This window comes from Neopsephotus bourkii, unplaced genomic scaffold (assembly GCF_033783945.1).
Source record: "Neopsephotus bourkii isolate Nb327-2 ecotype Australia unplaced genomic scaffold, CSIRO-AGI_Nbou_v1 NB_838, whole genome shotgun sequence".
NCBI lineage: Eukaryota > Metazoa > Chordata > Aves > Psittaciformes > Psittacidae > Neopsephotus > Neopsephotus bourkii.
The window spans coordinates 479689-501310 of NW_026901334.1; the positions used below are offsets into that span (position 1 = coordinate 479689).

At 66.5% G+C, this 21622-nt stretch overlaps 5 protein-coding genes across 7 annotated transcripts in view; 4 read left to right on the top strand and 1 right to left on the bottom strand.

Annotated features, from left to right (window-relative positions):
- RPL36 (ribosomal protein L36) overlaps positions 1 to 2271 on the bottom strand; it is an 86979-nt gene extending 84708 nt beyond the window's left edge. Inside the window, exons 1-3 of one of the 2 annotated variants that reach the window (XM_061355838.1) lie at positions 2057 to 2270; positions 1320 to 1454; positions 615 to 740 (exon numbers count right to left, since the gene is read on the bottom strand). In XM_061355838.1, the coding sequence (XP_061211822.1) occupies positions 651 to 740; positions 1320 to 1454; positions 2057 to 2149 (318 nt within the window). In that variant the 5' untranslated portion in view covers positions 2150 to 2270 and the 3' untranslated portion in view covers positions 615 to 650. Of the gene's footprint in view, positions 1 to 614; positions 741 to 1286; positions 1455 to 2056 lie in introns of those variants that run through there. The other variant, XM_061355837.1, reaches the window with a different exon arrangement.
- Positions 2272 to 2856: 585 nt separating this feature from the next.
- On the top strand, positions 2857 to 7599 carry YJU2 (YJU2 splicing factor homolog). The gene is made up of 8 exons (XM_061355821.1): positions 2857 to 2908; positions 3265 to 3365; positions 3636 to 3780; positions 4210 to 4344; positions 4680 to 4861; positions 5164 to 5284; positions 6483 to 6648; positions 7466 to 7599. The coding sequence occupies exons 1-8, from the start codon at positions 2885 to 2887 to the stop codon at positions 7543 to 7545; spliced, it is 954 nt and encodes a 317-aa protein (XP_061211805.1). The 5' UTR covers positions 2857 to 2884; the 3' UTR covers positions 7546 to 7599.
- Positions 7600 to 8644: 1045 nt separating this feature from the next.
- On the top strand, positions 8645 to 11755 carry SHD (Src homology 2 domain containing transforming protein D). The gene is made up of 5 exons (XM_061355847.1): positions 8645 to 8833; positions 9074 to 9413; positions 9963 to 10095; positions 10864 to 10983; positions 11546 to 11755. The coding sequence occupies exons 1-5, from the start codon at positions 8648 to 8650 to the stop codon at positions 11730 to 11732; spliced, it is 966 nt and encodes a 321-aa protein (XP_061211831.1). The 5' UTR covers positions 8645 to 8647; the 3' UTR covers positions 11733 to 11755.
- Positions 11756 to 12418: 663 nt separating this feature from the next.
- Positions 12419 to 17225, top strand: FSD1 (fibronectin type III and SPRY domain containing 1). The gene is made up of 13 exons (XM_061355794.1): positions 12419 to 12565; positions 13108 to 13203; positions 13277 to 13408; positions 13476 to 13577; positions 14318 to 14340; positions 14491 to 14612; positions 14925 to 15134; positions 15266 to 15364; positions 15436 to 15595; positions 16152 to 16231; positions 16341 to 16592; positions 16905 to 16993; positions 17112 to 17225. Exons 1-13 carry the CDS (start codon positions 12419 to 12421, stop codon positions 17220 to 17222), a joined length of 1623 nt encoding a protein of 540 aa, XP_061211778.1. The 3' UTR covers positions 17223 to 17225.
- Positions 17226 to 18193: 968 nt separating this feature from the next.
- On the top strand, positions 18194 to 21601 carry MPND (MPN domain containing). 2 transcript variants are annotated; one of them, XM_061355802.1, is made up of 13 exons: positions 18194 to 18257; positions 18643 to 18869; positions 19318 to 19548; positions 19628 to 19790; positions 19859 to 19943; positions 20016 to 20112; positions 20305 to 20377; positions 20447 to 20523; positions 20599 to 20767; positions 20851 to 20921; positions 21014 to 21103; positions 21186 to 21278; positions 21350 to 21601. In XM_061355802.1, exons 1-13 carry the CDS (start codon positions 18251 to 18253, stop codon positions 21434 to 21436), a joined length of 1470 nt encoding a protein of 489 aa, XP_061211786.1. In that variant the 5' UTR covers positions 18194 to 18250; the 3' UTR covers positions 21437 to 21601. The 2 variants fall into 2 exon arrangements, with proteins under 2 accessions (XP_061211786.1, XP_061211785.1); XM_061355801.1 differs by having other exon boundaries at positions 20305 to 20523.
- The last annotated feature ends 21 nt before the right edge of the window (positions 21602 to 21622 follow it).

The window sequence follows — 21622 nt, forward strand, 5'->3', positions numbered from 1 at the left end:
GGGAGACTGAAATTCCAAGAGCCAGTTCAGCAGAGCTCATGCATTCAGTGTGCTCAGGCAGCCAAGAAGCCATTAGCATCCTGGCCTGTATGCACCAGTGTGGCAGCAGGGCCAGGGCAGTAACTGTGCTCCTGCACTGGGCACTGGTGAGGCTGCACCTCAAATCCTGTGTTCAGTTCTGGGCCTCTCACTGCAAGAGAGACACTGAGGTGCTGGAGTTGGACCACAGAAGGGCAGTGGAGCTGGTGCAGGGCCTGGAGCACAGGGGTGATGGGGAAGGGCTGAGGGTTCAGTCTGGAAAAGAGAAGGCTCAGGGGTGACCTTACTGCTCCCTACCAGGGCAGTGCTGCAGTCACTGTCCCTGGAAGTGTTCACAGCCCATGCAGACAAGGCCCTCAGTGCCATGGGTTAGTGGTGGCCTTGGCAGTGCTGGAGGACAGCTGGGCTTCATCTCGTTTCCAGCCTAGCCGAGTCCGTGATTGAGCTGCTGAGGGACACGTTTCTCCCCACTAAACCATGGATCAGTACCACCAGAAACAACTCCAGGCCTAAAGCCAGGCCAGACCTGGACAGGCTGAAGCAGACTCACCACTGTCAGTCACTGCACTCCTCTTTAAGAAAGGGCTTTATTGAGTTAGAGGTTGTGGAACTCAGTCCTTCTTTGCAGCAGCTTTCCTCATGGCTGCCAGGACATTGCTGAGCTCTTCCCGCTTCCGCTTAGCCCGGATGTGAGTGCCGACCTGAGGGCAGAGCAGAGCAGTCAGCATCACTCCAGCAGGAAACAGACACAGCTTCCAGGCTACCCAAGACATCCACTGGAGATGAATGCCCTTCATTCCTTCACTCCAAATGGTAAAGTTCTGCTAAGCTCAGCCCCCATTCGCCTGGCCTGCCCAGTCAGGAACTTCTCACCACTGCATCTCACTGCACTCAGTTATTTGGGACAAGGTAAAAGCTGCCCTCAGTGAACCCCCAAGCTGGTGAATGGTTCCCAGCCTCTACCCCAGGATTTTTCTTCCTCTTCCCAACACCAGATTTGCAAATGATGCAGAAAGAGCAAAGGCAAAGTGAGACTCCTGGGCCTTGGGACCCTTGTGTCTATCTCCCACCCAACCCAAGGAGCATTCCCAGCACTCTTCTCAGCCCAGAGAAGCTGTGGCTGCCCCATCCCTGGCAGTGCTCAAGGCCAGGTTGGACACAGGGGCCTGGAGCAAGCTGCTCCAGTAGAAGGGGTCCCTGCCTGTGGCAGGGCTTGGGACTGGAGGAGCTTTAAGCTCCCTTCCAACCCAAACCACTCTGACGATGGCAGCTGGACTTACCCGTTTCTTGATGAACTTCAGAGCACGTTTATCCTTGGAAACCTTCAGCAATTCCATGGCACGTCTCTCGTAGGGCGCAAAGCCGCAGACCTCCCTGATCATGTCTCGCACAAACTTGGTGTGTTTGGTCAGGCGCTGCGGGAGAAATCCATGAATCCAAGAACATCAGCGGTGCCTGACTCAGACTGGAGAGCAAAGCATCCTGCAAACACTGGGCTGAGGCCCCGGTGTGTTCAAGGCCAGGTTGAACACAGGCTTGGAGCAAGCTGCTCCAGTGGAAGGGGTCCCTGCCCTGGCAGGGGTTGGAACTGGAGGAGCTTTAAGGCCCCTTCCAACCCAAACCAGCCTGGGAGTGTGGGATTCAAACACCACGTCTAACCAGTTTCATCAGAGCAGGTAAAGCGGCCAGGTGCAGTTCCCTCTTTGTGAGCATTCCCTGACCTCGGATAACTGATCTTGGCTGCATGCGTCTGGCGTCTTCCTCCGCCGGTACCGGCTGCCTCGCACCCACCCTCACGGGTTTAACGCCTCCTGTGACTTAACCCGTGCTTAACGCTCAAGCTCCCCTTCCTGCGGCTGCCGCTGCCCCAGTCCCTGCAGCTCCACACCCGCCCCCCCATGGAACCACCTCGCCCGTTCGGGTACCACTGGTGTCCGGTACCGCGGACCTGGGCTCGACCCTCCCGCCAGCCCCGCGGCACGGGAACAGCGCAGGCCCGGGCCCGGCTCATACTCACCCCGCGGCGGCGGCACTGCCGGGGCTTGGACACGTTCTTGGTCACCTTGTAGCCCTTGTTGAGGCCCACGGCCATGGGGTACCGGATCGCCATGGCTGCGGGACGGAGCGCTCAGCGCCGCCGCCGATGGACGCGGATCCCGAACCCGGCCCCGCCGCTCACGGCCCGCTCCGCAGATGGCGCCGCACCGGAAAGAGGGAGCGCCCGCGGAACGCTGGGACAGCTCCTCCAGAGGAGGGACGCTCCATGACCATAGAGGCGAGAAGGGAGGGCGACCCCTGGCGGCGGGGGGTTCTCCCCGCAGCCCTGATCCAGCTCTGATGCAGCCACACTAGGGGGATGTGGAGCTGATGGAGAGGGTGCAGAGGAGGCCACGGAGCTGCTGCGAGGGCTGGAGCAGCTCTGCTCTGGAGCCAGGCTGAGAGAGCTGAGATGGCGCAGCCTGGAGAAGAGAAGGCTCCTGAAGGGGAGACCTGAGAGCAGCTCCAGTGCCTAAAGGGGCTGCAGGAAACCTGGAGAGGGGCTTGGGACAAGGGCCTGTAGTGACAGGCCAAGGGGAATGGCTTGAACCTGCCCGAGGGGAGCCTGAGCTGAGCTCTGAGGCAGAAGGAGCTGAACCCCGGCGGAACCTCCGAGCGGGCCGCGCCGCCGCGGCGGACTCCACTGTGCGGGGCACCACACCCGGCAGCGGCGCCAGCCAATAACAGACGAGGGTTAGAGACCCCGTGGCTCGCTCACCAATGAGAGGCGGAGGGGGGTGGGGCTTCTTCGCGGAAGTGGCGATCGGTGTGAGAGGCGGCAGCGGCGGCTGTACCGGGTACCGCAGCTATGTCGGAGCGGAAAGTGTTGAACGTGAGTTGGGGGGGACGCCCCGGTTTGGGGGGCGCTGTGGGGCTGGGGGTGTCTGTGGGTGAGGCTGGCCCTCAGAGCAGGGGTGCTCTGGGGTCCCGGGTGGGTCGGGGAGGCCTGAAGGGGATCTGAGGCCGGGAGCGGGTGTTTGGGGTGAGGACCCCTCCGCTGGTGCAGGAGGGTCGGGTCCTAGAACCATGGACGGGTCTGCGGGCGGAGGACGTGCACCCGGTACCCGGTATCCGGCACCGCGGCGGCTCCTCCGGGTGCATTCAGCAACAGGGAGCCCGGCCGCTGCAGCTCCCGCTCCTCCGGGCCGCTGCGCCCCGCACGCACACGTCTGTGCTCTGCCCCTGTAGAAATACTACCCCCCGGACTTCGACCCTGCCAAGATCCCGAAGCTCCGGCTCCCGAAGGACCGGCAGTATGTGGTGCGGCTCATGGCCCCCTTCAACATGCGGTACGAGCGGCTCCACCGGGCAGCGGGAAGTGGCGGTGGGAGAGGAGTTGGCTGAGGGTTGGTTTCCCCTTCATACAGTGCGGAGGAGCGGAGGGGTGGCACAGGGCAGGAGAAAGGGGGTGAAAGAGAGGGAGGAGGTGCTGGGGGATAGGGGGGGCTTGTTTGAAGTGTGCTCCATTTCCAAAGGATGAAAGCCCGAAATAAATGGGACTCTTCTTGGTCTGTTCCCCTTTCTGTTTGTGTCATGAACCTTTCCTTTTCCTTTCCCAGCTGCAAGACCTGTGGGGAATACATCTATAAGGGGAAAAAGTTCAACGCCCGTAAGGAGACTGTTCAGAATGAGGCGTACCTGGGGCTGCCCATCTTCCGCTTCTACATCAAGTGCACGCGGTGCCTGGCAGAGATCACTTTCAAGGTGAGAGGTGGCCTGGGTTTTCTGTGCTCTCCCTCCCTGGGGAGGTTGTGCAGGCTGTGGCCATTGCTGGGTGCTGGCCCTGTGGGGAAGGGGTGCTTGTTGGGGGTTACCTGCAATATGGGTGTGCTGTCAGGGTTAGGCTGAAGCCCAAGCAGAGCGCTGCACTGCTAGCAAGGAAATTAACCTTGTCCCATCAAAGACTGGCCCTGAGCATGTGCTCTTCAGGTTCTCTCCTCTTATTGTGGCTGTTTGTGGCTCTGAAGTGTCTCTCCCATCGGTGGCTGGGCTGCAGCAGCGGCGGCTGGAGAAACAGGAGGGCTGTGGGTGACTGTCTGCCCCTGTGCTGAGGCTGGCACTGGGAACTGTGTGCGTGTGGCTCCGCAAGTGGCCACAGGATGGCCCCGGTGATCTTCCTGGTGTGTTCCTTAGACAGACCCCGAGAACACGGACTACACCATGGAGCATGGGGCCACGCGCAACTTCCAAGCTGAGAAGCTCTTGGAGGAAGAGGAGAAAAGAATGCAGAAGGAGAGGGAAGAGGAAGAGCTCAACAATCCCATGAAGGTACGAGAACGTGATAGACCTCTGCCCCAGCTGAGGGCACCTGAGCAAAGCAGGTGGGTTTATAGCCATTGGCTTCGTTCTTCAGGCTCCCGAGGTATTGGTGTGCTCTGGACAGGCAGGACACAACTCTGCTCTCAGGAGGTTTCCTCCTGTGCTGGCACTTTTAACAGGCCACATCTTGCCCCAGTTTTTCCTGTCCTGTTAAGACCCCAAAATGAGGATGAGGATGATGATGATGGTGATCCCCTTAGGGCTTCCTGCCCTGTACTGGGTGGAGAGGTGGTGCTGGCTGCTGCTTCTAGCTCAGATAATCCCATTCATCTCTGGTCACCCAGGTCCTGGAGAACCGCACCAAGGACTCGAAGCTGGAGATGGAGGTTTTGGAGAACCTGCAGGAGCTGAAGGAACTCAACCAGCGCCAGGCAAACGTGGACTTCGAGGCCATGCTGAAGCAGTACAAGGAGCTGGAGGCGGAGCAGAAGCGCAGGGAGCAAGAGGAGGATGAGCAGGAGATCAGGTGAGTGGGCTGGGAGTGCACCCCGAGAGCAGCTCAGAGAGGGCCCTGCCTGAGGGGCTGGAGGTCACGGGGGCTGCCGGTGACCCTGAGCGGGCTGGAGGAGAATGGGGGCAGTTTGTCAGGGCAGTGTTATGGGGGAGGCCTCACCCCTCTGGGAAGCGGCCTCACAAGGGGAGTGAGCTCCTGCATGGGGTGAGGCTGCCCATGGCAGCGCCGCTGCCTGCCGGCTGCCCTCAGCACAGCGAGCAGGGAGCAGGGAGCTCGGGCCCAGCTCTCAGCCCGGGGGGGCTCTGTCCCTGCAGAGAGATGCTGGAGCAGGCACAGAACCGCCGGCTCCTGGTGGACTCCGACTCTGACGAGGAGCCTGCGAAGCCACACGTGAAGCCTGAGGCCAGAATGAACCCCACAGACATCCTGCAGGAGGTGAGTGGGGGCAGAGGCTCTTCCCCCAGCCCAAACCCGCTGTCCCGGGCTCTGTTGCCTGCTCTGTCCCTGCTCTGTGCAGTGCTGGAGCCCGGTGTCATGCTTGAGCAGCTCCCAAAGGCCGTGTCCCCGTGCACTGGGCTGGAAGGGGACAGGGATCAGTTGGTGATTTTAGACCACGTCTGCTGACAGAGGCGGGGATGGAGCTGCCCCCACCTCGCTCAGGACGTGGCTTCCCTTTCAGCTCCAGCAGTTTATAACATTCCCCACAGGGAGCTCAATCAGCAGCACAGTTTTCAGTAGCTAAATTGGTGAAAATACTGAAGCCCTTTCATTTCTTGAGGGGAAAATACACCCGGAATCATAGAGCCGGGGAATCGGGTAGGTGGGAAAGACCTTCACATCCCCACGTCCAGGCAGCTTGCAGAGGACGGGCTCGCCTTTGCCTTGGTCCTGCTCGAGGCCCCATTTCAGTGCTCTGAAAAGCCCAGCAGTGAAACACCCGCCCCTCCGCTGGGACAGCCCCTCCTGTGCTCCGGTTTTGTCCATGCTGAGGCCGTGCAGAACAAAAGAGCTTTCAGTGCCTGGCTCGCAGGGGAGGGATTATCCCCGCAGACAGGCCCCGGCAGTGCTGCTCTGTGGCGTGGAGCCGTGTCTGGGACCTCTCGTGGGTTGGGGGAATCAAAGCTGCTGTGACCCTGAGCTGGGCTGGGTTAATCTGAGCCATGTCCCCTAGCCCAGCACTGATCCTTGGGCCAGGGGGGCTTTGATTCAGTGGCAGGACCACCTGCAGGCCCATGGTGCTGCTGTGGGGGGGCAGCCCTGGGGGTTGGATGGGGCTTGGAGCAAGCTGCTCCAGTGGAAGGGGTCCCTGCCCTGGCAGGGGTTGGAGCTGGAGGAGCTTTAAGGTCTCTCCCACCTCAGACTGTTCATGGCTCTATGCTCCGTCTCCTCAGCATCCCATGGCCACACAAGGCTGGATTCAGCTCTCCCAGGCAGTGGGACCTCTGTCTCCAGGGGCTGTTCTGCAGCCATTGGGATTCATATCCTCGGTGTCTGTAGCCTGTGCCAGTCACTGTGGGCAGAACACCCCCCGTGGCTGCTGGAGCAGCGGTCCCATGGCTCCTGCTGTTTGTGCTGCTGGTTTCACCGCTCCTTCCCCTCCGAGGGCCCCTGACCCCCCTGTTCCACTCTGCAGGACCCCCAGCCCCAGAGTAAGAAGCTGAAGACTGAGAGCTGGGAGCGGAGCGTGGGCAAACTGAACAGCAAGCCCCAGCTGGCCGGGCTGGTGACAGTGAGGAGGCAGAAGCCAAGTCCTGCCCTGGCAAATGGCACAGGCAGCCAGGAGACCGCGGCCAGCGCTGGTAACTGCCCGTGCAGGGATGGGGTGCCCTGAACTGGGCCATCGGGGAGGGACCTGCAGCACGCACGTGGTGTTCAGCTCTGGCTTCAGAGCATCGGTGCTCTCAGGGCGAGCTGGGGACAGATGGGCCCACAATGGTGTGAGATCGGGGGGGTGTCCCTGGCTCCAGATGTCCTGATGGAGGAGAGGCTCCTTCCCTGTCCTTGGCTGTCAGCCAGGGCCTTGGAGACAGAGCCTCAGGGCCAAAAGCTTCAAACAAGCATCCTGGTGAGCCCGTAGGGTGCTGGGCTCAGCCACAACAGTGAGATAGGGATGCAGAAGCAAGAACATGGCTTGGGTTTGGGGCCTGATTATAAAACGTACCAAAGCGTTGGAGTTTGGAAGCTTTAAGGAGGCTTTGCAGCAGCTCACCACCATCTGCCTGTCCTGGGAAGCCAGAGGATCCATGGGTTTAGGGAAAGAGTCAAGGAATTGATCAGCTCTGGGCTCGCCAGGTCCCTCCGGGGAGCTCCTAGGAAGGGCAGTGCTGGAGGAGCCCTCCCTGGGCTTTCCCAGCCTCTGCTCAGGCACAAGAGGGTTCGCTCAAACCCTGGGGCTCCCCTGCTGCTTCCTGCCCTGCAGGAGGCTCCGGCTCAGGGCCCTGGGGTCTCTCTCAGCCCGGCTCAGCCCTGTCCTGGGTGGATTCCAGCCGGGGGATGAGGTTTGTGCCATGGGAGGGCTCCCCCCATGCTCTGCTCTGTCCCCAGGCTGGGCTCCCCCCATGCTCTCTGCTCTGCCCCCAGGCTCGGCTCCCCCCATGCTCTCTGCTCTATCCCCAGGCTCGGCTGCCCCCACCGCATCCTCCCTCACCTTGCTGGGGATGTACTCGGACAGCGAGGACAGCGCCGGTGACTGCTGAGGGGCACCGGTGGCGGCTGCTCCTGGTTCCAGAGCCCCGGAGGAGCTGGCACCGCAGCGGGGGCCCAGCGGGGGCCCGGACCATCGGCACCCCCAGCCCCTTCCCGGCCGGGCCCAGCCCTGCACCACCATGGGTTGGGAAGCACCGGGGCCAGTGCAGGACTCTGTGCTTGCCCCTTCTGGTGGCACCCACGCCCTCGGCCCCTGCTCCAGGCGCTGCTGCACCAACCTGCCCGCAGCAGGAGAGGGACCTCAGGGCCTTGCATCCCTGTGGGGAGCAGGGGAAGGGGGGTGCTCAGCGCCCCTCTGTTGCTGCAGGAGGATCCCTGTCTCAGGCCCTGGGTGGCTCCTGCCCCCCCCGTGGGGCTCAGGACCTGCTATTGCAGGGTGAGCCTGCATCCCTCGTGCTGTTTGGGGGGCACTGTGGGGGGGTCAGGGCTGTCCCCCCCTCCCCTGAGCTCTCTGTGCCCCAGCAGCTCCATGTGGCTGAGGGGTTTCTCTGCTCAGCAGCAGCCTGGTAATAAACTGGATCCATCTGAGCCAGCTCCTTCATCCTCACCGGGGAGCTTCCGGGGCGGCTCCCACCTGTGGGGACCCCACTGCAGTGGGAGCAGCTCCTTCCCCCGTCCCAAGGGCTGCAGCACCCGCGGTGCCCCCGTGGGGCAGCGCCAGGCCCGGATCCTGGATGGGGACCTTTGTTCTGGGAGACAATGGGGGGGGCACCCTTCTGCCCCCCAGTGCGGCCCATGGGGCTCCCCCAAAGGGCAGGGCCCCCATATGAGCCCTTGGGGCTGGGTCACCCTGGGAGGGGGGTGTCCGTGTTCCCCCTTTTCCCTGTGCCCCGATCTCGGGGGGGGCTCCTGCGGCCGGGGGGGGCCGGGGATCCCCGCTCCCCTGCGGGGGGGTCCCTATGACCTCTTCCCCTTCCCCCCCCGTCACTCCCCCACCGTGGGTTCCCCCCCCCCCAGCGAGGCGGGGTTGGGGGCTGGGGGGGGGGGCCGGGGGGCTCCGGTCCGCGCGGCGCGCGGCGGCGACACAAAGCGGCTCCGGGCGGCGGCGGCGGCGGCTGCGGGGGGGGTCCCGGTCCCGGTCCCGGTCCCGCCATGGCCAAGTGGCTGCGGGAGTACCTGGGGCGGGGCGCGCGCCGCTCCCCCCCGCGCCCGCCCCACCCCGACTACAGCGGCCCCGGCCCCGCGCCCCCCGGCGCTGCCCCCCGCGGCCCCGCGGCCTCCCCGCGGCACCGGCTCGTGCGGGTGGCGGGAGCGGGGCCCCCCCGGAGAGCGGAGCAGGTAGGGGGGGGAGGAGGGGGGTGCGGAGGGAACCGGGAGCACCGGGGGGGGGGGAGACCCCGGCAAGGGGGACCCGGGGGGGGGAGCGGGAGAGGGGCCGGGGGACAAAGGGAGCGGGAGGGAGGCGCTGGGACCGGGAGCAGCGGGATCAGAGCCGGGGGGAGCCCGCAGGGGCCCGAGGCGGTGCCGGGGTCCGGGGGGGGGGGTCGTGGGTCCCGTCCCACCGCGGGCACCGCGCAGGGCCCCGGCGAGAGCGAGTACTCGGAGCCGTGCGAGGGGGAGCAGGAGCCGGCGGCCGAGGGCAGCTGCGAGGAGGCTGCAGGTGGGTGCCGCCCCCCCCGACCCTCCCCAGGACCCCCCCCCCCCCGATGCCCCCCCTATGTCCCAGCGCCCCTGTCCCCAGGGGGCCGGCGGGGGCCGCAGCTCTACGACACCCCCAGTGAGGAGTGGGAGGCGGCCGGGGACGGCCCCGGCGCGGGGGGGAGCCGCGAGAGCCGCCTGCCCCGGGACGAGCGCCCGGCCGATGAGTACGATCAGCCCTGGGAGTGGAAGCAGGACCACATCTCCCGCGCGTTCGCAGGTGACAGCACCGCGGCACCCATGGGTAACACCACGGGGGGGTCCCTGAACCCATGGGTAACACCACTGGGAGATCCCTGCATCCATGGGTACCACCATTGGGGGACCACTGCATCCATGGGTAACACCACTGGGGGACCCCTGTACCCATGGGTAACACCACTGGGGGACCACTGCATCCATGGGTACCACCACTGAGGGACCACTGCATCCGTGGGTACCACCATTGGGGGACCACTGCACCCATGAGTACCACCATGGGAAGATCCCTGCATCCATGTGTACCACCACTGGGGGACCTCTGCACCCATGGGTACCACTCTGGCATCTCCCAGCACCAATGGATATCACCCTGGCATCCCCCTGCACCCATGGGTACCATCCCGGGGTCCCCCAGCACCCATGGGTCCCACCCCTTGGGAACAACAGGAGGCCATGGCAAGGCAAAGCCATAGTGGGGCCACCCAGAACATTCCTTTGTGCTCTGAGAGCGAGCGGTGCCCCGCAGCGGCAGCACCCGTAGGTGCTGACACCCTCCTTGTCCCCCCAGTGCAGTTTGAGAGCCCCGAGCGCTCCCCCAGCCTGTCCCGGCAGCTCCCGCGGCCCCCCCGGCCCCTCCCGGCCCCCGGCTGCCCCCCCAGCCCCCGGCACGTGGACACCTCCCTCCCACTGGAGAAGCAAGTGTGAGTCTGGGTCCCTCCTCCATGGGGCACCGCGGTGTGAATGCAGGGACCCCATGGATGGGCCCCGAGATGCTGGGTGCCCCGTTGGGTGGATGGGGACCCATGGGGTGGATGGGTGCCCATGGGATGGATGGGTGTCCATGGGGTGGATGGGTGCCCCATGGGGTGGATGGGTGTCCATGGGATGGATGGGTGCCCCATGGGGTAGATGGGTGTCCATGGGGTGGATGGGTGTCCATGGGATGGATGGGTGTCCATGGGATGGATGGGTGCCCATGGGATGGATGGGTGTCCATGGATGGATGGGTGCCCATGGTGTGAAGGGTTCCCCATGGGATGGACAGGTGACCATGGGATGGACGGGTGCCCATGGGATGAATGGGTGCCCATGGGATGGTTGGGTGCCCATGATGTGCAGGGTGCCTCATGGGATGGATGGGTGCCCATGGGATGGCTGGGTGCCCATGGTGTGCAGGGTGCCCCATGGGATAGATGGGTGCCCATGGGATGGTTGGGTGCCCATGATGTGCAGGGTGCCTCATGGGATGGCTGGGTGCCCATGGTGTGCAGGGTGCCCATGGTGTGCAGGGTGCCCCATGGCGTGCTCGGTCCCTTTGGCACGGTTGGCTGTGCCGCGCCGTACCCAGTCTCTGCAGTGTAGAAGGTGCTCTGTGGGGCAGTCGATCCTGACGGCTCCATGCGGTGGGGCTGGCTCCCCACGGCACAGAGGGTGCCCATGGCGCAGGGGGTGATGCCGTGGCCGTGCAGGTGGTACCACGGCCCCATCGGGCGGGCGGGCGCCGAGACGCTGCTGGCGCTGTGCCGGGAGGGGAGCTTCCTGGTGCGGGACTGCGAGACCAGCCCCGAGGACTACTCCTTGTCCCTGCGGTGAGCGCGGGGCCGGGGCTACGGGGATGGCCCCAGAGGGGCTCCCGTGTGGAGGAGCCGTGAGCGCGGCGCTGCACCCGTGTCATTGCGTGTCATGGTGTGTCATTGTGTGTCATATGTCATTGTGTGTCATTGTGTGTCACTGCATGTCATTGTCATTGCATATCATTGCATGTCATTGTGTGTCATATGTCATTGTGTGTCATTGTGTGTTACTGCATGTCATTGTGTGTCATTGTGTGTCGTTGTGTGTCGTTGCGTGTCATTGTGTGTCATTGTGTATCAGTGTCATTTCATATCATGTGTCATTGTGTGTCATTGAGTGTCATTGCATGTCACTGCGTGTCATTGTCATTGCATATCATTGCATGTCATTGTGTGTCATTGCTTGTCATTGTCGTTGTGTGTCATTGCGTGTCATTGTGTGTCATTGTGTGCCATTGTGTGTCATTGCGTGTCAGTCGTTGTGTGTCGTGTGTTATTGTGTGTCATTGCATGTCATGTCATTGCGTGTCATTGCATGTCATTGCGTGTCACTCACTGCACCCGTCCCGTCCCGCAGGAGCAGCCACGGCTTCGTGCACGTGAAGCTGACGCGCACACGCGAGCACCACTTCACGCTGGGCCGCGCCGGCGCCGCCTTCCCCTCGGTGCCCGCTGCCGTGCGGCACTACACAGCGCGGGCCCTGCCGGTGCGCGGCGCCCGCCACCTCTCCCTGCGCTACCCGGTGGCGGTGCAGCCCCTGTGAGCACCACAGAGCCCCCATAGGGACCCCCCATTAAAACCAGTGCACACCCAGCCCTTGCTCTATGGTTTGTGCTGGGCCCTCTTGGTGCTCACCTCGATGGTGCCTCGGGACCCCCCCCCCCATCACCACCACGACCCGTGTGGGGCACTGCGGGGACACCCCCATCAGAACCAAAGCATGGGGGGGGCTGCTAGGTCCATGCTGGGGGGGAGCGGGCGCTTCCTGCGTGGTCCCCACGGGGCCGCAGAGCCGGTTCCTTGAAGGCCCCCCCCGACAGGGCCCATCCAGAGGGGCCGGGCCGGGCCGGGCCGGGCTGGGTCAGCGGGGCCAGGGGATGCTGCGGGGTGAGTGCGCACAGGGCACGGCGCGGGGCGATGGGGGCTGCAGGGCTCCTGCCTTGGGTGCAGGAGGGCAGAGCTGGGGGGGGACGGAGCCCCTCAGGGCCGGGGGCAGTGGGGGGACCCCATCCCCGGTGCTGCCCTGCCTGGACCGTGCAGTTCTGCATCTCCTTGGGGGTGGCAGCAGCGTCGTGGGGGCCCGGGGCACCGCGTTCACATCGATGCTTGTGTCTGGGGCAGTGGGTACAAGGGGAGGTGGGGAGAGGGTATGGGGGGAGAGGGACCACCGGGGGGGGGGGGGTGAGGACCCAGAGCCCCCACATCCGCCCATGGACTACATCTCCCAGCATGCAGCGGGGCGGTCCCGGCGCCAGGACTACATCTCCCGTCGTGCCCCGCGGCCGGGGCAGAGCGGGGCGGGGCGGGGGGCGCCGCTCCCCCTTTGTTGGTGGCGGCGGGGCCGAGCGGCGGGGACGGCCCGGGATGGGCGAGCAGGTGGGGATGGGAGCGGGAATGGGATGGGGATGGGATGGGATGGGATGAGGATGGGGGGCATGGGGGGGGGGAGATGGGGAGGGAGGGAAGAAGGGAGGGGGATGGAGAGATGGAGGAAAGAGGGAGGGGGGTGGAGGGATGAAGGAAGGATGGAGGAAGAGGGGATGGAGGGATGAGGGGAGAGGGGATGGAGGAAGGAACGGGGTGGGGAAGGAAACGGGTGGAGAAGGAGGGATGGAGGACGAGGGGATGGAGGACGAGGGGATGGAGGAGGAGGGGATGGAGGAGGAGGGGATGGAGGAAGGTGGAACAGGGATGGAGAAGGAGGAAGAGGGGCCGGAGGGGATGAAGGCCTGGAGGAAGGAGGGGTGGGAGCGTGAGGGGGGGGGCCGCGGGGTGCAGGCTGGCGATGGAGGCTGGCGGAGGGCGCGGGGCTGCCCCTGGCTCTGCCTCAGCCCCACACTGCCAAGTCATCCCGGTCCCGCCATGTCCTGGGGCCGGGGGGGACCCTGCCCCTGAGCGCGTGTGGCGGGGCCGGGCAGGAGTCCATCCGCAAGATCATCACCACCTTGGCCGTGAAGAATGAGGAGATCCAGAACTTCATCTACTCCCTCAAGCAGATGATGCAGAACGTGCAGGTACCAGAGCCCCCCTGCCCTCCCCGTGCCCAGTGCAGGGTGGTACCCGGTGACCCCCCCCCGCTGTGCCCAGGACAACTCGACGCGGGCGCAGGAGGACCTGGACGCAGAGTTCCAGTCGCTGTTTGTGCTGCTGGACGAGCTCAAGGAGGAGATGGTGACCAAGATCAAGCAGGAGCGCGCCCAGCGCACCTACGAGCTGCAGGTGAGCACCCCCCGCGGGCCCCCACCCCGACCCTCACCCGTCACTTCCCTCTCCCCCCCCGTGCCAGGCCCAGCTTGCGGCGTGTACCAAGGCCCTGGAGAGCTCGGAGGAGCTGCTGGAAGCCGCCAACCAGACCCTGGGGATGGCCAATGACCACGAGTTCCACCAGGTACAACCCCACCGGCGCAGGGGGATGTCCCCATCCGGTGACCTCCGTGCTGCAGGGGGCCTGGACCCCCCTTTACCCGCTGGTTGATGCTGTGCTCACCCCGGGCAGGCGCCCTCCTCTTCTTTCTGTGCTGGGCACTGGGTGACACTGGCGTGGCTGTGCCTGCTGTGGGGCTGGGGGTGCATGGGGACCCCCTAGGGTGGTCCCAGAGCTGCCTGATGCTCCCTTCCTCCTGATGCAGGGGTGCTGTGGGAATGCAGGGATGCTGTGGGGAGGCAGCAATGCTGTGGGGATGCAGGGGTGCAGTGAGGATGCAGGGGTGCAGTGAGGATGCAGGGGTGCAGTGAGGATGCAGGGGTGCTGTGGGGATGCAGGGGTGCTGTGGGGATGCAGGGGTGCAGTGGGGATGCAGCGATGCTGTGGGGATGCAGGGGTGCAGTGGGGATGCAGGGGTGCCGTGGGGATGCAGTGATGCTGTGGGGATGCAGGGGTGCAGTGGGGATGCTGTGATGCTGTTGGGATGCAGTGATGGCATGGGGATCCAGCAATGCTGTGGGGATGCAGCGATGCTGTGGGGATGCAGGGGTGCAGTGGGGATGCAGGGGTGCTGTGCTGCTGGGTACCACAGTGGGACCACGGGCAAGCTCAGCCGCAGGGTCCGTGCCTGCTGCCCTCACTGGCCCCTGGCTCTGCTCTCTCATCTGCTTTGTTTCTCCCTCCTCTTTCCCTGCGCCCGCCAGGCTGCCAAGCAGATCAAGGATAGGTACGGCCCCCCCGTGCCCCACCAACCGCCCCCCTCCTCCCAGCCGGGACCCCCAGCGGGTGCCCCACGGGTGCTGGGGGGGAGCGGTCAGGGCGGGCGGGTGCCCGGCTCCCGGCCCCCCTCACCCTGCTCCCTGTTGTCCCGCTGCAGCGTGACGATGGCGCCCGCCTTCCGCCTCTCGCTCAAGGCCAAGGCCAGCGATAACATGAGCCACCTGATGGTGGATTTCGCCCAGGAGCGCCGCATCCTCCAGGCCATCGCCTTCCTGCCAGGTACTGCCCGCGGGCAGGGACATGGGGGGGAGCGGGCACAGCGGGGGCAAGGGGGCTCCTCGGGGCTGGGATGGGGTCCAGGGTTTAAGGGTGGGTGCTAAGGGACGGGGTGAGGAGCTGGAGGGGGGGTGCAAGGCCTGGGGCAGCCCGCCCCGAGGGGCTACACAGGGTGGGAGGGATGGGAGGGATGGGATGCTGTGCCTGGGGGTGCCCATGTGGGGTCCCCGGGGTGCTGTGCATGGTGTTACCGAGCCCATGGGATGCAGGGGTGCCCCAGGGGGCCCCCACTGGCACGGCTCTTCCTGCGGGCAGTGCCCAGCACCCCCGAGATCGACCTGGCCGAGTCCCTGGTGGCCGATAACTGCGTGACGCTGAGCTGGAGGATGCCCGAGGAGGACACCAAGATCGACCACTACGTGCTGGAGTACCGCAGGACCAACTTCGAGGGGCCGCCCCGCGCCAAGGAGGACCAGCCCTGGATGGTGGTCGAGGGCATCAGAAGCACTGAGTACACCCTCCCCAGTGAGGGCACGGGGGCAGCACCCAAGGGGTGCCAGGATGGGAGCGGGCAGGGGGCTGCAGGGGCTGGGGGCAGGAGGGGACACGGTGAGGGTGCCCCCCATGCCCCACGGTGCGGCCCCGCTGTCCCGCAGGGATGAAGTTCGACATGAGGTACATGAACTTCCGCGTGCGGGCCTGCAACAAGGCGGTGGCGGGGGAGTTCTCGGAGCCGGTCACCTTGGAGACAAGAGGTGGGTCCGGGCTGGAGGGGGGGGCCCGGGTCGGGGCCCCGGGGGCCGCGCGCTGACGGTGCCGTCGGCAGCGTTCACGTTCCGGCTGGACGCCAGCACCTGCCACCAGAACCTGCGCGTGGAGGAGCTCAGCGTCGAGTGGGACGCGACGGGGGGGAAGCTGCAGGACGTGAAAGCGCGCGACAAGGACGGCAAGGGCAGGACGGCTTCACCGGCCAATTCCCCCGCCAGGTAACGGCCCTGGGCCCAACTCCTCCATTCCAACCCTGCCAGGGCAGGGACCCCTTCCACTGGAGCAGCTTGCTCCAAGCCCCTGTGTCCAACCTGGCCTTGAGCACTGCCAGGGATGGGGCAGCCACAGCTTCTCTGGGCACCCTGTGCCAGCGCCTCAGCACCCTCACAGGGAAGAGCTTCTGCCTTATCTCCAACCTGAACCATTGCTGTGTCAGTTTGAACCCATCCCCCTTTGTCCTGTCGCTGCAGTCCCTGATGCAGAGCCCCTCTCCAGCATCCTTGTAGCCCCCTTCAGACATTGGAGCTGCTCTGAGGTCCCCACTCAGCTTCTCCTCTCCAGGCTGAACAGCCCCAGTGTTCTCAGCCTGGCTCCATGCAGGAGCTGCTCCAGGCCCTGAGCATCCTCATGGCCTCCTCTGGCCTTGCTCCAGCAGCTCCATGCCTGGTGCTGGGGACACCAGCGCCGCACACAGGGCTGCAGGGGGGTCCCAGCAGAGCTGAGCCGAGGGCAGGATCCCACAGGCCCTGCTGCTCACAGCCTTGCCTCTCCTAGGGCCGTGCAGTCACCCAAGAGGACGTCCCTGGGACGCGGGGGCCGGGATCGCTTCACCGCCGAGTCCTACACGGTCCTGGGTGAGCGCCGCGGGCACCACTGGGTGCTGGTGGGGACCCTGAGGGCGCAAGGGGGTGCTGGAGGTGGGCAGGGGGCACCCATGGGTACCCTCACGAGCTGTGCCCATAGGGGACACCCTGATCGACGCTGACGACCACTACTGGGAGGTGCAGTTCGACCGGGACAGCAAAGCCTTCGGGGTGGGGGTCGCCTACCGCAGCCTGGGCAAGTTCGACCAACTGGGCAAGACCTCGGCCTCGTGGTGCCTGCACCTCAACAACTGGCTCCAGGTCAGCTTCAGCGCCAAGCACGCCAACAAGGCCAAGGTGCTGGACGTGCCCGTGCCCGACTGCATCGGCGTCCACTGCAACTTCCCCGAAGGTGGGTGCGGGGCCGGGGTGCTGCAGGCGGAGCAGGGCCGGGGCGGGTGCAGGGGGGAAGCTGTGGGGGTGCTGAGGCGCTGGCACAGGGTGCCCAGAGAAGCTGTGGCTGCCCCATCCCTGGCAGTGCTCAAGGCCAGGTTGGACACAGGGGCTTGGAGCAAGCTGCTCCAGTGGAAGGGGTCCCTGCTGTGGCCTTGGAGGAGCTTTAAGCTCCCTTCATCCCAAACCATTCCATGGTTCAATGGGACATGGGCACTGCATGGGGGTCTGTGAGCCCTGTGCCACCCCCGCACCCTGCTCCCGCCTGCAGGGATCCTGTCCTTCTACAACGCCCGCACCAAGCAGCTGCTCCACACGTTCCGGACCAAGTTCACGCAGCCGGTGCTGCCCGCCTTCACGGTAAGGGGCAGCACAGGCAGAGCTCCGGTGCGGGGAGGGGGGGGCAGCACCGGCAGGGCTCTGGTGCAGGGGGTGTGGGGAGCAGCCCCCCCCATCCCTGCCCCTCCTGTGCCCGCAGGTCTGGTGCGGCAGCTTCCAGGTGAGCTCGGGGCTGCAGGTGCCCAGCGCCGTGCGGTGCCTGCAGAAGCGCAGCAGCACCGCCAGCAGCTCCAACGCCAGCCTGCCCTAGAGCCTGCCCTAGAGCCTGCCCTAGAGCCTGCCCTAGAGCCTGCCCTAGAGCCGTGCCCCAGGCAAGAGCACTGAATGTACCCCCCACACCCCCCATCGCTGCCCTGTGCCAGCGCCCAGAGCTGGGGTGCACCAGCCCCTATGGCCCCGCCGGCTGAGCCCCCCCCCCGCGCTGGGCACGTCCCCCCCACCAGCGAGAGCTGCTTCTGGCCTGAAGAATAAAGCAGGATGTTTATGGTGTAACACAGACCGGGGGGCACCGCACAATGGGGGGAAAGGGGGCTCTTGGGGTGATGTGAGGGGATGAGGCTGCTCAGAGCGGGGGGTGATGTCCCCCAACACCATGGGTTTGAGGTCCAGCTGCCCCAGCCCCATGGCACCCCCCTGGTTCCGGGCACAAAGTGGGGGGCAGCCGGGCTCCCCCATGCTGGTGCCCATCAGCCCTCGATGGAGCATAGCAGCTCCCGGACCCCCTCCAGCGCCCCTTGCAGGGGGGCTCCGGTCACGGCGGGGCCAGCACCGCGATGCCACCGGCCCGGTGCCCCCCATGGCCGGGGAGGACGGAGCCCCCTGAACGGCCCCAGCGCACCCAGTGGCCGGTGACTCAAGGGGTGAGCGGACACCGGGACCCCTCCGCCGTGGTCAGGATGAGGCCCGACCGCATCCCCTGCTCCTGCTCCTGCTCCCGCTCCCATCCCGGAGCCCCCCCCATAAGCGGCGAGCGTGAGCCCGGCCCGGCCCCTCCGGTGGCACCGAGGCGGTGGCGGGGCCGGTCCCGGGGGCGGTGTTACCGGTCGCGCCTGCTCCGCCCGCGGGAGCCGCAGGTGCCGCCGGTCCGGGGGGGGCGAGGCCGCGGTTCCGGGGCTATGCCCCCGTGTGCGCCCCCCCCCCCTCCCCGGTGCGGGGCCGTCCCTGTCCCGCTCCCCCCCCCATTCCCGGTGTCCCGGTGCCCCCCCCTCCCGAGGCGGGGCGGGGCCGCCCAGTCACGTGCCGCCGCGGCCGCCGCGCGCACCGGGAGCGGACCGGAGCATGGCAGGTACGGGCGCGCGCACCGGGCACGCACCTGCGCGCGAGCGCGTCCCCGCGCGCCCCCTCCCACGTGCGTGACCCGCGCACGCTCACACGCGCGGGCACGCGGGACCCCCCCGGGGGGGGGAGAACACAAACACGCGCGGAGGCACCGCGGGCGCGTCCCCGCGTCCCGTAAATCCCCGCGTCCCGGCCCCGTGCGCGCTCTGGCCCCGTCCCCGCGGGCTCGGCCCCCCCCATCCCCACCCCTGCCCCGTGCCTTTGTGTCCCCTTCCTGCCCCCCCCCTGCTCCCGGCCCCGGCCCCGAGCGTCCCCGTCCCCAGGCGGGGGGGGGCACCCGGGGGTGCTCTCGGCACCGACCCCAGGCGCTCCGCTCCCGTCCCGCCCCGCAGCGCTGGCGGCCGCGTCCCCCGGCGGGGATGAGGCTCTGGAGGAGGACGAGGATGAGCTGGAGCCGGGGCTGGACGAGGCGGAGGCCGAAGCAGAGGCCGGGAGCGGGGCGAGGCCCGCGGGGGGGTCCCGGGGGGCCGTGCTCACCCGGCGCGGCATCACCCTGCGCGTCCTGCTCGGAGACGGGCTCCTGGAGCCGGCCCGCGGCGTCCTCTCCATCTATTACCTGGTGACACGGGACGGGAGAGGGGACATGGGCTGGGGAGGGGCCATAGGGACAGGGATGGAGGATGTGAGGTGGGGAGAGGCCATAGGGACAGGGATGGAGGACATGGGATGGGGACAGGGATGAGGGTTAGGGATGGAGGACATGAGGTGGGGACAGGGATGGGGACAGGGATGAGGGTAAGGAATGGAGACAGGGATGGGGACAGGGATGGAGGATGTGAGGTGGGGAGAGGCCATAGGGACAGGGATGGAGGACATGGGATGGGGACAGAGATGGGGACAGGGATGGAGGACATGGGCTGGGGAGAGGCATAGGGACAGGGATGGAGACATGAGGTGGGGAGAGGGATGGGGATAGGGATGAGGGTTAGGGATGGGTACAAGGATGGGGACAGGGCTGGGGAGAGGGCACTGGTTGGTCCCTCCTGGTCTCACCCCACACTCCCCAGGGCAAGAAGTTCGTGGGGGACCTGGGTGCCGACGGCACCATCACGTGGCAGGAGACCGGGCAGGTCTTCAACTCGCCCAGCGCCTGGGCCACGCACTGCAAGCGCCTGGTGAACCCTGCCAAGAAGTCCGGCTGTGGCTGGGCCTCCGTGCGCTACAAGGGCCAGAAGCTGGACCAGTACAAAGCCGCGTGGCTGCGGCAGCACCAGCCCAACGCGCCGCCCGCCGACGAGGTGCGTTGGGAGGGACCCCCTTTGGGTGCCCCCCCCGGGGTGCGGGGGTGCGGTGGGGCCAGCCCGGTGCTGCCCGCAGAGCCTGGCCAGCGAGGGCGAGGATGAGGAGGTGCTGGAGGAGGAAGAGGAGGAGGCGGCGCGCGAGGGCCGGGCGCCGGTGCCGGAGCCGGTGCCTGCCAAGAAGCCGGAGGAGAGGAGCAAGAAGCAGCAGAGCAAGAGCGCGGTGGAGCCGGCGGGGACGGGTGAGGTGATGGGGGGGCAGCGGGGGCCCCGGGCCGGCAGCAGCGGTGATGGGCGTTGTGCATCGCAGAGCACGGAGCCCCGGCCAAGAGGATGGAGGGCAAAGCCCGCGCGCCCGTGCGGTACTGCAGCCTGGGCACCCGCGACTCCGCCAGGTACGGGGGCAGCGGGACCCATGGGGGCACCGTGGGGCTGTGCAGGGACAGAGGCGGCCGCGGCTCTTGCAGGAACCCGCAGACCCTGGTGGAGGTGACGTCCTTCGCCGCCATCAACAAGTTCCAGCCCTTCAACGTGGCCATTTCCAGCAACGTCCTCCTGCTCCTGGTGCGTCCCGACGGGGCTCCGCAGGGACTGGGGCGATGGGACAAGGGGTCCCTGCCCGGGCAGGGGTCGGGACTGGATGAGCTTCAAGGCCCTTTCCAACCCAGCCCATTCCGTGGATCTGACCCTGATGTCCCTGCCGTGTCCCCGGTGCCATTTTGGGTCCAAACTCTTCATTTTCACCGTTTCCCGCAGGATTTCCACAGCCACCTGACGCGCAGCGAAGTCGTGGGCTACCTGGGCGGGCGCTGGGACACCAACACCCAATGTAGGTGCACGTGTGAATGGGTGCCCCCACCCCGCCCGCTCCATCACCACCCACCCCGTGTCCCCCCAGTGCTGACGGTGCTGCGAGCCTTCCCCTGCCGGACCCGCCTGGGCGATGCCGAGGCCGCCGGTGCCGTGGAGGAGGAGGTAAAACCGCCCCGACCCCATGCACACACCCCGGGGCTCTCAGTGGGTCCAGCCCCACATCAACCCCCCCCATAGATCTGCCAGAGCCTGTTCCTGCGGGGGCTGTCGCTGGTGGGCTGGTACCACAGCCACCCCTTCGGCCCCGCGCTGCCCTCGCTGCACGACATCGATGCGCAGATGGACTACCAGCTCAAGCTGCAGGGCAGCGGCAACGGCTTCCAGCCCTGCCTGGCCCTCATCTGCGGTGAGACCCGGCCCCACGGCCGCGGGGGGGAGCTGCGGCTGCCGTCGCCCCCAGCCAGCCCCATCTCTGCCCCCCCCCCATAGGACCCTATTACCACGGGAACCCCGGCATGGAGTCCAAAATCGCACCCTTCTGGGTGATGCCACCCCCCGAGGTAAGGGGTCGCTGGCCCCACGGGGGGGGTTTGGGATAGGGGTGGCCCCAGTGCTGTGGGATGACCCCCTCCCAACTTGCCCCTTCCTCCAGCAACGGCCCAATGACTACGGCATCCCCATGGACGTGGAGGTGGCCTATATCCAGGACGGGTTCCTCACCAACGATGTCCTGCAGGAGATGGTGAGGAGCTGGCGCCTCTTCCCCATCCCCACCGCGGTGCCGAGCTCCCCGCGCCTCAGCCCCTTCTCTCCCCGCATCCCAGACGCTGCTCGTGGACTTCTACAAGGGAGCCCCCGACCTGGTGAAGTTCCAGGAGCTCTGGAGCCAGGATCAGACCTACCTGGACAAGCTGAAGGTGAGCAGGGGGCTTCAAGCAGGGCATCACCTCCAGCCCCCCCTTTAACTGGGCTGCGCCCCCCCCGTCAGGGCTCGCTGGCCTCCCGCACCCCCAAGGACCAGAGCTGCAGCCACGTCCTGGAGCAGATCCTCAGCCTGCTCAAGCTCAGCGGCTGAGGGAGCAGGAGCCCCTCGACTCGGAGCAGGCGCCGGGCGCAGCTCGGCTCAGCAGCCCCCGGCCCGTGGGGTGCAGCCAGACCCGGTGTGGGGCAGCGCCCACCCTGGGGGGCTCAGCGGGGGGCTCCCGGCACCCCCTGCCCTGCCCTGGAGGTGCCGTGGGGCTGGTGGAGCCCCGGCTGTCGG

Excerpts from the sequence above, each read along its gene's own strand:
- MPND (XM_061355801.1), top strand. Across the intron at positions 18,870-19,317 it reads TCCTCTCCATCTATTACCTG|GGCAAGAAGTTCGTGGGGGA; the intron begins GTGACACGGGAC and ends CACACTCCCCAG. Across the intron at positions 21,104-21,185 it reads ACGATGTCCTGCAGGAGATG|ACGCTGCTCGTGGACTTCTA; the intron begins GTGAGGAGCTGG and ends CCCGCATCCCAG.
- FSD1 (XM_061355794.1), top strand. The coding sequence starts at position 12,419 with ATGCAGCGGGGCGGTCCCGGCGCCAGGACTACATCTCCCGTCGTGCCC. Across the intron at positions 12,566-13,107 it reads GGCCCGGGATGGGCGAGCAG|GAGTCCATCCGCAAGATCAT; the intron begins GTGGGGATGGGA and ends GGGGCCGGGCAG. Across the intron at positions 13,578-14,317 it reads ATGACCACGAGTTCCACCAG|GCTGCCAAGCAGATCAAGGA; the intron begins GTACAACCCCAC and ends TGCGCCCGCCAG.
- YJU2 (XM_061355821.1), top strand. The coding sequence starts at position 2,885 with ATGTCGGAGCGGAAAGTGTTGAAC. Across the intron at positions 3,366-3,635 it reads ATGGCCCCCTTCAACATGCG|CTGCAAGACCTGTGGGGAAT; the intron begins GTACGAGCGGCT and ends TTCCTTTCCCAG. Across the intron at positions 6,649-7,465 it reads GGAGACCGCGGCCAGCGCTG|GCTCGGCTGCCCCCACCGCA; the intron begins GTAACTGCCCGT and ends CTCTATCCCCAG.
- SHD (XM_061355847.1), top strand. The coding sequence starts at position 8,648 with ATGGCCAAGTGGCTGCGGGAGTACCTGGGGCGGGGCGCGCGCCGCTCC. Across the intron at positions 9,414-9,962 it reads CATCTCCCGCGCGTTCGCAG|TGCAGTTTGAGAGCCCCGAG; the intron begins GTGACAGCACCG and ends TTGTCCCCCCAG. Across the intron at positions 10,096-10,863 it reads CTCCCACTGGAGAAGCAAGT|GTGGTACCACGGCCCCATCG; the intron begins GTGAGTCTGGGT and ends GTGGCCGTGCAG.